The 13593-nt window shown below is 39.4% G+C and overlaps 1 protein-coding gene across 3 annotated transcripts in view; it reads left to right on the top strand.

The window, feature by feature from the left end:
* Positions 1-13593, top strand: part of Trpc5 (transient receptor potential cation channel subfamily C member 5) — a 292903-nt gene that overhangs the window by 240049 nt on the left and 39261 nt on the right. For all 3 annotated transcript variants that reach the window (XM_058571660.1, XM_058571659.1, XM_046420858.2), the window contains one exon: positions 9861-10056. In XM_058571660.1, coding sequence (XP_058427643.1) covers positions 9861-10056 — 196 coding nt within the window. The remainder of the gene's footprint in view (positions 1-9860; positions 10057-13593) is intronic.

The following is a 13593-nucleotide window of genomic DNA, read 5'->3' as shown; positions in this document are numbered from 1 at the left end:
AGCTAGAAAGAGAACGGGTTGTGGCAAAATTAGAGTTAGCTTACCAACTAGCTTAATTTAAGGATTTAGGTGGATGAAGGGGCACCAAGCACTGACTGGAAATATCTTCCATTCTCACTTGGGATCCAAGAGACAGCTCATGACTCATTGTCCAGGAGTTTGCTACCTCTGGACACATGGAACTCTTGTGCCTTTTGGTCCTACTCTCAAGATCTACTTTGTGGGCACCTTCAAAACTTTAGAATGGCTTTTAATTTCTGAAAAGTTGGCATTAGGGGAAATAGATATGAGAGAAAATAAGCACAAGTTAGACAATTTGTTAGGCTAGGTGCTGCCCTGGGCTGACCCTGGATTGGTGTCCCCCACCTTGTCTGTCTCCACCCCTTTTGAGGAGTGTTGGATCATCACTGGTATTCATAATAATGACCCCAAGGTCATGCAAGATTCTGTTATTAAACTAAAATACAATTTTTTCCTAATGTGTTTTGTTTTTAATGACATGTAATCATTGTACATGCTTACGGGGCATACTGTGATTCCTTACATGAATGCATTAATAATCAAATCAGGTATTTAGCATATCCATCACCTCATACCTTGAGCATTTCATTGTGTTGCAATATTTTAAAATCTTCTCTTCTATGGGGTTACGGTTTTAGCTCAGTGGAAGAGCCCTTGTGTGAGGCACTAGGTTCGATTCTCAGCACCACATAAAAATAAATAAAATAAAGGTCCATTGAAAACTAAAAAATATTTTTAAAAGTCTTCTCTTCTAGCTATCTTGAAAAAGTACAGCACATCATCTATATTTGTAGTTGCCCTACTGCTCAATAACATACCAGAACTTCTCACTCCTATCTAACTGTAACTTTGTATTCCTTCATCAACTTTTCCTCACCCATTCCTCTTCCAATATATCCTCCCCAGGCTGTAGTAGCCAGCATTCTACTCTCTACTTCTATGAGATTGACATTTTTTATATTCCTATCATATATGGATGAGACCTCGTAGTATTTGTCCTTCTGGTTTATTTCACTCAACATAATGTTCTTTGAGTTCATTCACATTACCACAAATGATAGAATTCCATGTTTTTATGGCTAAATAGTATTCCATTAATTCTTTTCCTTTAACTCTGTAAAGTCAGTTCATTGAATTCAGACATTCTATAAATGTGTTCAGTAACAAAGGCTTGGAGTGAAGGATTTCTACTTGACCAAAAGTTGTACTAATTCAGAGTAAAAAACAAAACAAAACAAAACAATCTTATCTACCCTATCCCTGTTTGCCTCTAGCAGCATTTCCTAAAATTGGTTGTAAAAATAAAAAAGAAAAGGACAGGTCAGTGGCATGTTGATAGACATGGAGTTTGAGATGAAATGAGTTTTGGAAATTCTGGGACAAAGTTTAAAAGGTTTTGTTACTGCAGGACTTCTCAGAGTCCTTCCACCATGAATTTACCATGTAGGGAGAAATCTTCTCAGATATATTGACTACAAAAAGAAAGCACTCTTCTCCCCCTTATTAATTTTTAAATGATCTCTCCAAGATGATGCTTCAGAGAAATGAATTTGAAAAATGTGGGCTCACTCCATTACCCATCACCACACTCATTCCCTTCCCATAGGCAATACTCCTATCTCCCTTGCCAGAACTCTGGAAAAATCTTGGATGTGACAACCAGACTTATGTGAAAAGAAAAGGAGGCCAAGAAATAATCCAATTTTATTAAGCCAACCAGGAGTGTATAATGGCAAGTGATCCCTTTACTAGTGCTTCCTGACTAGGAACTGCTTACTTTCTTGCGGTACTCTAGAGACAGAACTCACTTCAACCTACGTTTAATATAAAGAGCAACTTTGTATTGGTTTGTGCATTTGTTCCCATCAAAGTATTCAATGGGAGGACTGGGTCCTGGCCAATTACCCTTTCATGTGAACTCTGCCAAGGAAGTTTATAAAATGCCTCCTCGAAAGTTTGTAGTGATTATTAACACCCCTGTTGCCAACTGACATTTTGTTTCCATCACTTGCCCAGCAGGGAAAATTGACAAGAATGGACACTGTCATACACAAAATTATATCTTGGGGTGTCAGATAGGAAGAAGCATTATCCTGCTGGGACAAAATCAACAGTAGCATTACCTCAACTTTCCCTCTATCTGTTGATGTTTTTCTCCTCCATTGAGGCCTTATTCCAATTTGTTTTCTTTTAAATGCTTCAACTCAGGCATTGTAATACCTATTAAAATACTTATTATTCAGTCAGAGAATCAGAAAGACTCAGCTCTTAGAGAAGGGGAAAATAAGTTTATTTATATATCTGGTGAAAAGTTTGATACCTGCTTATTGTCATCTTTTTCCTTATGATTCTCCAGAGATGCCATTGTTGTTCTTCGGCTTTAAAAGTAGAGAAAGCCCTTTTTCCCTAGGCATACAATTTAAGGGGAACTCATTGTCCTTGCTGACAAACATATGACAATATTGTTGGTGACTGGAGTTCAGTATTTCATACTGGGAGTACCTGGCCTTCATCTGCTGTTGAGAGAAGCAATTAAGAAGGCATCATGAGGGCTGGGGCTGTACCTCAGTGAAAGAGCACATGAGGCACTGGGTTCAATCCTCTGCACCACATAAAAATAAACAAAGAAAATAAAGGCATGCTGTCCATGTACCAAAAAAAAAATGTTTTTAAAAAGAAGGTATATTGAATACATGACCAGTATAACTCTACATCATGTACAACCATAAGAATGGATCAAAATTGGAATGGGTTGCCTTCCATATATGTATAATATGTCAAAATACCTAAGAACAACAAATAAAAAATAAATCAACATTTTAAAAAGAAGGCATCATCATTCTTAGGATACAGAACTTGAGAGAAAAAAAAGGGTCAGAGTGGTAAGACACTAACTCTCCAGTCCAGGCCCTCATCTCCAGATGCCTACTGAGCACCTCTGCCCACTTGCCTGTTCCACAGGCCCCCAAGACACAAAATGTCCACAACTAAATTCCTTCTCTGCATATCACCCTAACCAATTTCCCCTTTAGCTCCTCTTCTCATTAAAAGGCCCCAGCCTGAATCCTAGGAGTTATATGGGACTCTTACCCTGTCCCTCATGAAACAAATCTAGTGTCTCACTCAGCCCTTTCAATTTACTTCTTAAATAGCTTTGAATCCATACGCACACACCTACACTTTTGAATTCATACGCACACATATACACTTTTGAATCCATATGTACACACATACACTGTCTCGGTTCAGGCCTAAATCATCTCTCTCAAAGACTACTACAATATCCTCTTTAACTAGTCTCCCTGCCTCTAGTCTTGTCTCCCTTCCAAACAATCTCCCACTTGCTATGTGGAAGGCTCTTCCTAAATACCAGTCTCATTCTGTCAGCCCCTGGCTCCATGCCCACCAGTGTATCTGAATCTTCTTCATAAATACAGCATCTTTACCATAAGACACAGAATCTTAGAAGTCTAGACCATGCCTCTTCAGCCTTCCACTCCTCTCCTCCATAGTCAACATCTTGCTATTTCCCAGCTACAAGAAAGCATGTCAGTCCTATAGGCCTTTGTATATCACATGCCATTCCCTCTGCCTAGAAAGCCAATCCTCACCTAGCCCACCTAGAAAACTTTTACACAACTTTCCAATTCTGCCAAAGTATCAAATGCTCTAAAGACTTTTCTTAACCACTCTCAGCTGTAGGCTTCTTCTGTGTCCACCATAGCATCTTAAGCACATATCCATTAAAGTACAAAACCTGTTATATTTTAGTCAGTTGTGTCTCTTTATTCCCACTAGACTGATACTCCTATTTGAGTCAGCTTCACATCTGCCATAAGGGGCCCTAAGACATAAAGATATTCAAAATGCCTATCAAACAGTTGAATGGAAAAATGAAGTTCGTAGAGAGCCTATCTTTTTACAGCTTTTTATTTGGAGACAATTATCGATTTATATGCAATTGTAAGAAATAATTACCTGATGTTCCCCAGTGGCAACATTTTGCATTAGTATAGTACAACATCACAACCAGGAAATAAACAATGATAAATCCAGTGACTTGATTCAGATTTTAGCAGTTTTATATGCAAGTCATTTAATGCAACAACATGGATGGGCCTTAGAAATCCTATCTTTAATTGTACATGATCTACGTATGCTTCTGTCCCTCTGAGATGACTGATGTCATCTGCCCAACTCTGTCACTCTGCTGATTCACTTTGAGCTTGCTTTCAGCAAAAACCCTTGGCCTTTCTCCTACATCTCTCATCTTGTACTTGGGCACTTGGCCCAGGAACAAAGCACTACATTGATCCCTATTGTATTTCATCTCGTTAGTTCCAGCCCAATGCTCCAAGCTGTTGAAATCTTTCTGAATCTTGACCCTGTCATCCAATTTATTAGCTATCTCTCCCAATCTTGTGTCATCTGAAAATCTAAGAAGCATGTCATTGATTCTCAATCAAAGCGTTGATAAAACTGTCAGATAGGCTTGGTCTTCACTGGGTGGGATATTAGGCAACTATTAAAATGATATATATGAGGACTCTATATAAAACACAAAAGGTCTATGTATAAAATGTATAATTTTTAAAATCACAAAAATTGTATGTATATAATTGCAGCTATGTACAACTAAATAGGAAAGTGAATAACAACCTATAAAGACAAGGAATGCCAAACAACATCAAGGTGAAAAGTTTAACAGAGGGATAAATTAACTGACATTTATGAGTGCTCAGCCACTATTGCAAATCAGGTTTACATGAATTAACACATTTAATTCTCACTACCATGTGATGAAGTAGACACTAATATTATTAAACCATTTTACAGATGAGAAAACCAGGGTCCAAAGCAGTTAAGCAGGAGGTCCCCAATAGCATAGACAATAAGTAGCAGAGTCAGAATGGCAATCCAGGCACACAGGCTCCAGTCTGCACTCTTACCCTGGAAGGTGTAAATATCAGTTTTGTAAAGTTATATAAGATTTGTTGCAATAATCATAAATACACATAAATCTGAAGAGAACAGAGCCATGACCTAGCAGGCCCCTGCCACTTCCTTCCCAACTGTTATCATTCATTTGCAGCTACTCTTACTTAATCAGTGGTGATTTCTCCATCCATCATTCAATCTGTATTTTTGCATCTTATTCACATGGATACAAACTTTGTCCCCAACACAGGCTCTTCTCTTTGTTCTGGTCAGATTTTGAAGGTTCTTATTGTCTCCAGACTCACACATTTCAGTTCATATCCTTCCAGCTACTGCTATCAGCTGATGTTACCACTCATTTTTTCTTTCCTTGATTATATTTCTCCTGTCATCTTTGATAGATTTATTAAAAACATTTATTTTGCAACTCTTATGTACCAGAGAAGGAGGATACTGAATAAGATAACATCCTTATTCTTAAGAAGTTCAAAGTCTGGGGCTGGGGTTGTGGCTCAGTTTAGAGTGCTTGGTTCACGCGTGTGAGGCACTGGGTTCTATCCTCAGCACCACTTAAAAATAAATACAAAATAAAATAAAGATATCCATCTACAACAAAAAATGTTTAATAAAAAAGAAGTTCAGAGTCTAATGGAGAACACAAATGAACAAGCTGCCATCTTTCCAGTTTGCCATATGGCAAACACCATGCTTAGTGTTTTACATGCACCATCTTATGGGATAGAGGAAACCAGGCTCAAGTGTGTGGTCAAGTGTGTGGACTTCAGAGTCAAAAGAGCTTGGTACAAATCCTACTTCTACAATTTCCTGCCGGTGTGAGCACTCTATCCCTCAGTTTCTTATTTAAAAGTGGACAAATAATAGTGGGTTATAATCAAATATTATAATATATGCAACATTCTTAATATAATGCTTAGCATATTAAAAGTAAAATAAATATTAGTGATTAATATTTTTTTCTACCAGTACCCATTTTTGGGGATAAGGAAATTTGAACTTTAAAGAGGTTCTATAACTTTCTCACAGGCATATTGTTATTAAGGTGGAGAGGTTTAAAGTTTTCTGTTAGCTACTCCCCTCTATCTATTGCCTTTATGGTTGGATGGATACATGCCTTTATAAAATAGGACTAGTGTAGTGTTGGAGCAGAGATGAGGAGCACCTAACCCAACTTTGTAGGAAAGGAGTTAGGGCAGCCTTCTAGAGCATGTGGAGCTTCAGTTAAGACAAACAAGGGTTGGGCTGAATGGAAGACAGGCGAGAAATAGAAGCTAGAGGTAAGAGCAGGGAAGGACCATTTTATCCAGAGCTAGAAGCTTGTCAAAGGTACAGTGAAATGAGAAATAGCTGGATCAGGGAACTGCAGAATGGATAAGGATGAAGACAAAGGATTAGTCATGCCTTGCTCCATCTGGGTCGATGGGACTGCTGGAAGCTTTTCTCTTTCAGTTCACCCTCCAGTTTTCCTTGTAGGTCTGAATTAGGTCCAGAGGGGTTAATTCTCTCTGTACTTCTAGTTCCTTATCACAAAGATGAGATTTTCAATACATGTCCAGGGAACTGCAGTTTCTATCTCCGTTCTCTTGTCCCCCTCTTAGTCTGTGATCTATTTATGGATGGCACCCACCATGCAGAAGTTCCTTCTTAACCACCTGCTATGCATTTGTCTTCTATGCATTTAATACCAATTCTTCTCAAATCTTTGTATCTCCAATCTGTGCCCCTTCTTGAACTAGCAAGTTCCATATGTTTGTTTACTATCTACTAAGTAAAAATGAGTTGGTTGTTTTCTCTAAAATAATTTCCTTTAAAATTTAAATGACATTCATTTGGTATTAGAGTTCTAGGGTTTGGTCAACAAATCTTTCCATCTCTGTGATGATTTTATTATGGACCCAGCCACCAAATAATTCCACCACCCCCCCTCCAGGTGGAGGTCTTTTCCCTATGAATTCAACTGAGTCCAGCCACAGAGCATCCTATAGATATTCCCCCAAGAATATTCTTATCCATCTCACAGGCCAGTGCTTTATTTCACTTGGGCAGGCCTTTCAGTAGGCCAGCTTTTCCTGGTGACCAGATCACAGTGTGACATTTTGTGCATGCTGGTAAGGACATTCTTACTACCAACCACCAAAACTGAGGAATGATCTTTCCTACCACCCTTCATTCCCACCTCTTATATAAACCATAGAATCTCCCTAACTATAACTTCACCAAGTTGAGGACAAATTTTAAATGCCCAGTCTTTCACTTTTAAGGACTCTGTCAATGAAACACCTAGCAAACATTCAGGCATTAATGATTGCAGTTTTAATTGTTGTAGACATGGGTGCTGAAGGAACATAGCATTATCCATTCAGGAGAAGCAACCAATTCAGGAAGACAATACCAACATACTGACCATGGACTTGTTCTTTTTCTGGTCTTGCTGTCTGTCATGTAATCAACACTTCTTGAAGGCTTTCTGTTTTTGAGTACATTCAACTCCCAGGAATTCTGGTGCTTCCGCATGCTATGTATATTTGTCACAGCTGCTTTTTGTTTTACTGAACCACAGCTGCTCCAGCTGCTGTCATCCAGCTGCTGTGTTAGCTGTGTGTGCCATTACTGGCCTCCTGCCTGCCTGATTTCTAACAGACACCCCCATGTTCTAGCTGTGGCCTCCTGAAATGGCCAGATTACTGAACCCCACATCCCCCCATTTTTCAACCCTCTGTTAGGCTTGGTGATACTTTGCATAGCCTATCCCAGACTGTTTGTGTCTTCCAGAAATTCAGATCCTGTGATAGGTCTGACTTGCCACATGCTCTGGTTCTTGTATCTACCCTGCTGTGACTTCCTATTGATTTTCAATTACTTCATCAATTGGAAAACTTACTTGAATCAAACAAAAAGCAAATTTCTAAAAGTAGAGAGAGTATAACAGTGGTTGTCAGAGACTGAAGCGAGTAGGAAGGAGGGGTGAGGGTGAGAGAATGGTCAGTGGTACAATGGTACAGTTAGGTAGGAGCAAGATGTTCTGGTGTACTATTGCACAGAACTATGGCTATAGATAGCAATAATGTACAGTATATTGCAAACTAGCTAGAAGAAGGGATAGTGAATATTTTGCCACAAAGAAATGATAAGTGTTTGAGGTGGTGGAAGATAATCATTACCCTGATTTGATCATTACACAATGTACACATGTATCAAATCTTCCAGCCAGGTGAGGTTGATCGTACCTGTGATCTAAGTGGCTCCAGAGGCTGAGGCAGGAGGGTCTTGAGCTCAAAGCCAGCCTCAGAAACTTAGCAAGGGCCTAAGAAACTTAGAAAGACTCTGTCTCTCAATAAAAATATTTAAAAAGGGCTGTTTAAGGGCCCCTGGTTTCAATCCCCAGTAACGAATAAAAAATAGAAAGAGAAAGGTCACGTGCATGACCTTGAAAGAGCCCCCCCCCCAGCATCAAGCCAGTGCAGAGCACAGTCTTCATTCAAGTGAACTACCCCTCACTATACAGCCTGTGATACAGTTGTTGATTGGATTAGAATTTTCTCTACTTGAATCTGATGAAATAATAATAGTAATAATTAACATGTATTCTTTCATCTATTCAATAACTATTATTGAGTGCCTACTATGTAGCAGGTATACTATGTCTCTACCCTCATAAGAATTCACATTCTAGTAGAAAGGATAGAAAATAAACATTAAAACACAAAAATTCTTAATAGTATATTTATTATTAATATTATTATAATATTTAATATTATTAGTAGTAAATAATAATTTTAGGGAATTTTAGATACTACAAAGAAAATTAAACAAAACAGTAGGATAGAGAATACTTAATGGAGCTACTTAAACAAGAGCAACCAAGGAAAGCCTCTCTGAGGAAGTGTCATTTGAGCTGAGATCTTTTAAGAAGACAGCCATGCAAAGATCTGCGGAAAGTCCTTTCCCAGAGAGAGGGATTTTTAAAAGCGATTTCTACTCACTCCTCCCCACCAAATAAACCCAAGAAAAAAAATCCCAAAGCCTCTCAAAGTGCACTGGGCTTAATAATTTAATAATCTTGATATTTTTTTGGTACCAGGGATTAAATTCAGGGGCACTCAAACACTGAGCCACATCCCCAGCCCTATTTTATATTTTATTTAGAGACAGGGACTCACTGAGTTGCTTAGCACCTTGCTGAGGCTGGCTTTGAACTCATGATCCTTCTGCCTCAGCCTCCAAAGCTGCTGAGATTACAGGCGTGCACCACTGCATCAGGCCCAAGCAACATATTCTTTTTTTTTAATTTCTTACATACATGACAATAGTGGAGTGTATTACAATCATAATTATCCATTCACAGCACAATTTTTCATAACTCTGTATATAAAGTATGTTCATACCAAATTATGCCATCATACATGAGCTCTCTTATTATTTTTTGCATTACAATTCTTAATACACATTTATACCACAATTTATCATATCTCTGTTTGTATATAAGATATGTTGACACCAAATTCACATCTTTATACATGTATTTTGTATAATGATGCAACATATTCTTAACCATTGCATTTACTGCCTCTATAGTAGATCACATAGTCTGAAGATGAAAGAAAGAGTTTGGTAGAAGTAGTCCTTGAAATATGCCTTGAACATGCTTAGTGTTCTGTGGAGATTGAGGGAAGGGAGATGGTATTCCAGGTAGAAAAGCAAAGTACAGGACATAGAAGTAGGAACAAATAAAGTGACGTGGCTGTGTTAGAGAAGAGACCAATATATGTGAGATCATCTGTCTGCCTATTGCAGATCTGACAGTCCTGTTAGAGATCAACTCACATTTTCTCTTTTCTTACTCTTGATAATTAACTAACCTGCTTTTTAAAAATCTCTTTTAGGCTCTTTGAAACACTTCAGTCACTCTTCTGGTCTGTATTTGGCCTTTTAAATCTCTATGTCACCAATGTGAAAGCCAGACATGAGTTCACCGAGTTTGTAGGAGCTACCATGTTTGGAACATACAATGTCATCTCCCTGGTAGTGCTGCTGAACATGCTGATTGCCATGATGAACAACTCCTACCAGCTTATTGCTGTAAGTAACTTTGCTTTATCAGGGTCTTTACTTTGGTTTCAGGAGTGTGTGACATTGGTATGGAGCCCACTACAAGCTCAATGACAGTCTGGCTGTGTATAGTGGTGCATACCTGTAATCCCAGCTACTCCAGAGACTGAGGCAGGAGGATTGCAAGTTCAAGGTCAGCCTCAGCAACTTAGTGATACCATGTCTCAAAATAAAAACTAAAATGGGCTGGGATGTAGCTTAGTGGTAGAGCACTTGCCTAGCATGTGTGAAGCCCTGAGCTCAATCCCCAGTACTGGGGGGAGGGGGGGGAGAGTCTGTCTGCTTCAATGAACTTACATTAGCTTTCTCAATTATTAAATTGATTTTATTTTTTCTAAGGTAATTCTGTTTGGACTCAATATATTGAATTTTGGTAATCTATACTAGGTTGTTTTAGTTAATAGAATTTTCTTGCTGTTAAAAATATTTTAATTTTTTAAATTTATTTTCTTGCCTCAGTAAGGAAAATTGATGGTATGAGCACAACTGGCTTCCCCATTGGGCACCTCACTTCCAGAGTCAATTCAGCCAATCTAGTTCTCTAAGTTGGACAGTGGTATCTCCTGTCTCCTATCTTAGTGGTAAAGTGCCCCAAGTTTGATCCCCAGTACCAAAAAACATAAGTGCATAAGATTGTCTACTGGTATGCTTTAGATCCTAAGTGCTTAGGTAATAGAAAAAAAAAAAGGGCTATATAATGGGAAAAAAAATTAGAAGTTTAGAAACCAAGGACTTTAATCCTGATTCTGCCATGTATAATAAAGTGACCTTGGGTAATTTATTTTCTCTTCTTGGGCTTCTTTTTTCATCCCAAAACAGTGAGGGAGTTGCAATCAATGGTCTTTAACATTCTTGCCAGTTCTGTGAGTCTGTGTGTCTGCAGATGAACGAAATAGGCTCAGTAAGGTCCCTTTTAGCTCTGAAATTCTGTTGTGTTTGAAGTGGAATATAGTTTTGCTTCATTCCCTCACTTGCTTACTTCCTCTCTCTTTCATTCAAACCTAACTAAACCAAAGCCTCTGATATGATCTACACTTACTCCTAGCCTGTCTCTAGAAGGGGATGAGGGCAGACATGCAATCTTAGGGCTTGATTTCTCCACTTCCTATGCCTGATATCCTACCCTCCACCCTTGAACAAAGATGACAATATTCATGGTAATACAGTTGTAGTTTTATCACTACATGTTTGGCAGCGGATTGTTGAGAGCCACAGCCAAAGGGGCCCCAGCAAACTTCCAGCTGCCAGCAAACTTCCAGCTGCCAGCAAACTTCCAGCTGCCGGCTGATGATTGGCTCACAGCGGCCCCAGCAACATCTAGCTGATTGGCTCCTCTGCGGTGATGCTCATTGGGCTGTTTCCCTGCCCTTTCACCACTGAGCTGCTCATTGGGGGACTTTTTTGGCTCCGCCCACACGACCCAGCGAATAGGCCTCAATAGCAGGAGGATTGTGGGAGGTGGAGAGGCTTGTGTTTGAGAGAGAGGCTTGTGGGAAGCCGGTGGTGGCAGTTGGGGCTCTGAGGGTTTTTCCTGAGGAGCTGTTTTGTTTGGCGTGTGTGGTTCTAAAAATAAAGTTAGTTTCTTTTGACAAGTGGCTCCTAATTGTGCCCAGCCAGACTGCGGCAGCGGATCTTTCTTTGTGACAGTAAGAAAGGAAGAGATTTTTCTTGTCACCATAGGGCAGTGGCATTTCACTCTGAGCTCAGTGACATTTTCTAGGAAGGGTGGAAATCATCAACTCCAGCTTTCCTGTCACCACCTGCTGGTAGTAGGTTTTGTTTTAATACTACCTACAGTTGTACTTCAAGAAAACTCCTTGACTCCCCTCCCCATGGAGGGTGCCTGGAGTAGATGACATGAATTGTGTCTGTCTGTACCATCTCACACATCTGGGTCATGGCCAACCATTCTGAATACTACCTTCTGCTTTGGGATTTTCTGGTAGTTTTTTTTTTTTTTTTAACCATTTGGAAATGGAACAAGCAGGATGCCAATATTTAGCAATCTGATTGCAAAAGTATCTGGAACTGCTTAAGCAGCAAAGACCAACAAGTAGATTTTAATTTCATTTGCTATATCTCTACTTCAGTAGTGAATATAATCTTTAGAAGGGCCTTTACATGAGGGAAAAGGCTACAAAAAAGGGAAATCACCAAAGACAAATTTCTCCTGCCTCTAAAGGTATCACAGGCTGACTCAGTGTAGATAGAGATCATGCCTTACTGTCAATCTGTCCATTGCACTTTCTAGTCCACACTTCAAGAACACCAGGTGAGATCAGTCCCTTGAAGGGTTGACCTCCTTATCAATGTTCCCAGGATTCAGAGATGCTGGTGATATAGGGCTCTGTAGCAATTGGTATTTCTATGCCAAAGAAGACTCCTCTTCTATGATGTGTAGTATTATCCTCAAGATACAGTGAAGCAGGAAATCACTCCAGGCCTGTGCTCCATGTTACCAGCCAACTTCAGTAGGTGAATCTGGCCATAGTATATATTATTAGTTATTTGCAATTAGTAGTGTTTTACTTTTCTCTTCATATCTCCCTTAAGCTACTTATTACCCTCTGTGACACTTCTTTCAGCACAACCATCTTGTCACTAATGTTATTTATGTACATGCATAAATTACATCAAACAAAGCTGCTCTTGATGCTATTTTAACCAGATTCACCCATTACAAAATATTAAGTGAGACAGATGGAGTAGTCCAAAAATGCTCATTTATCTTAGGCCCTATTCCTATCCCCTGTCCCAACCACAAGAGACATCTCTGTTGCCTGAGATTGGTCATTACAAAATATGATGGTCTGTGATCAAGACTTATTCAGTAAGTTAATAAGAACCTTCAGAGCTGGGCACAATGGTGCACGCCTGTAATCCCAGCAACTCCCAGCAACTCAGGAGGCTGAGGCAGGAGAAATGCAAGTTTGAGGTCCTAAGCAACTTAGTGAGACCTGTCTTAAAATAAAAACTAAAAAGGGCTGGGGTTCAATCCCCATGCCAAAAAGAAGAAAGAAAAAGAGCCTTCAGTTTCATTGGCTGCTGTGCAGCACTCACTCTAATGCTGACAAAAAGTGAACAGCATGTGCCTCACTGAGCTCCAGCTGCTGAGTGGCTTCAGGAGAGCCTAAATACATAGGATTGGTTTGGTCATCTCCAGTAGGGTGGCAGCATCTGGAGTCATCATCTCAGATGAATGGACTTCTCTGCAGCAGAAGACAGCCTTGCAAATGAAGACAGTCATTCAAGTAAACCTAGCATTGAAAAAATAGCAGGCAAGGTTAGAGAGGGCTGTTGCTCATCATCAAACTGCCAAAGAGGGCAGGTGGTCTCCCTGCCTACCCCCAGCCACCTGGGACCAACCTCCAATTCTCAAAGCACAGAGAAAAAGACAGTACTTCACATACTACACTATGAATTTTAACCCTCTAAGTAGATCTGATAACCAATTTCTATGCATTGATATGACTAACCAGATGTTAAGATATTAGAAATATTTCTGTT

The sequence above is a fragment of the Marmota monax genome, unplaced genomic scaffold (assembly GCF_021218885.2).
Source record: "Marmota monax isolate L192 unplaced genomic scaffold, Marmota_monax_Labrador192_F-V1.1 WCK01_AAM20220418_F8-fsc00050, whole genome shotgun sequence".
NCBI classification, from domain to species: domain Eukaryota; kingdom Metazoa; phylum Chordata; class Mammalia; order Rodentia; family Sciuridae; genus Marmota; species Marmota monax.
The sequence above is the reverse complement of the archived record's forward strand: the minus strand, read 5'-3'. Positions and strand labels throughout refer to the sequence as shown.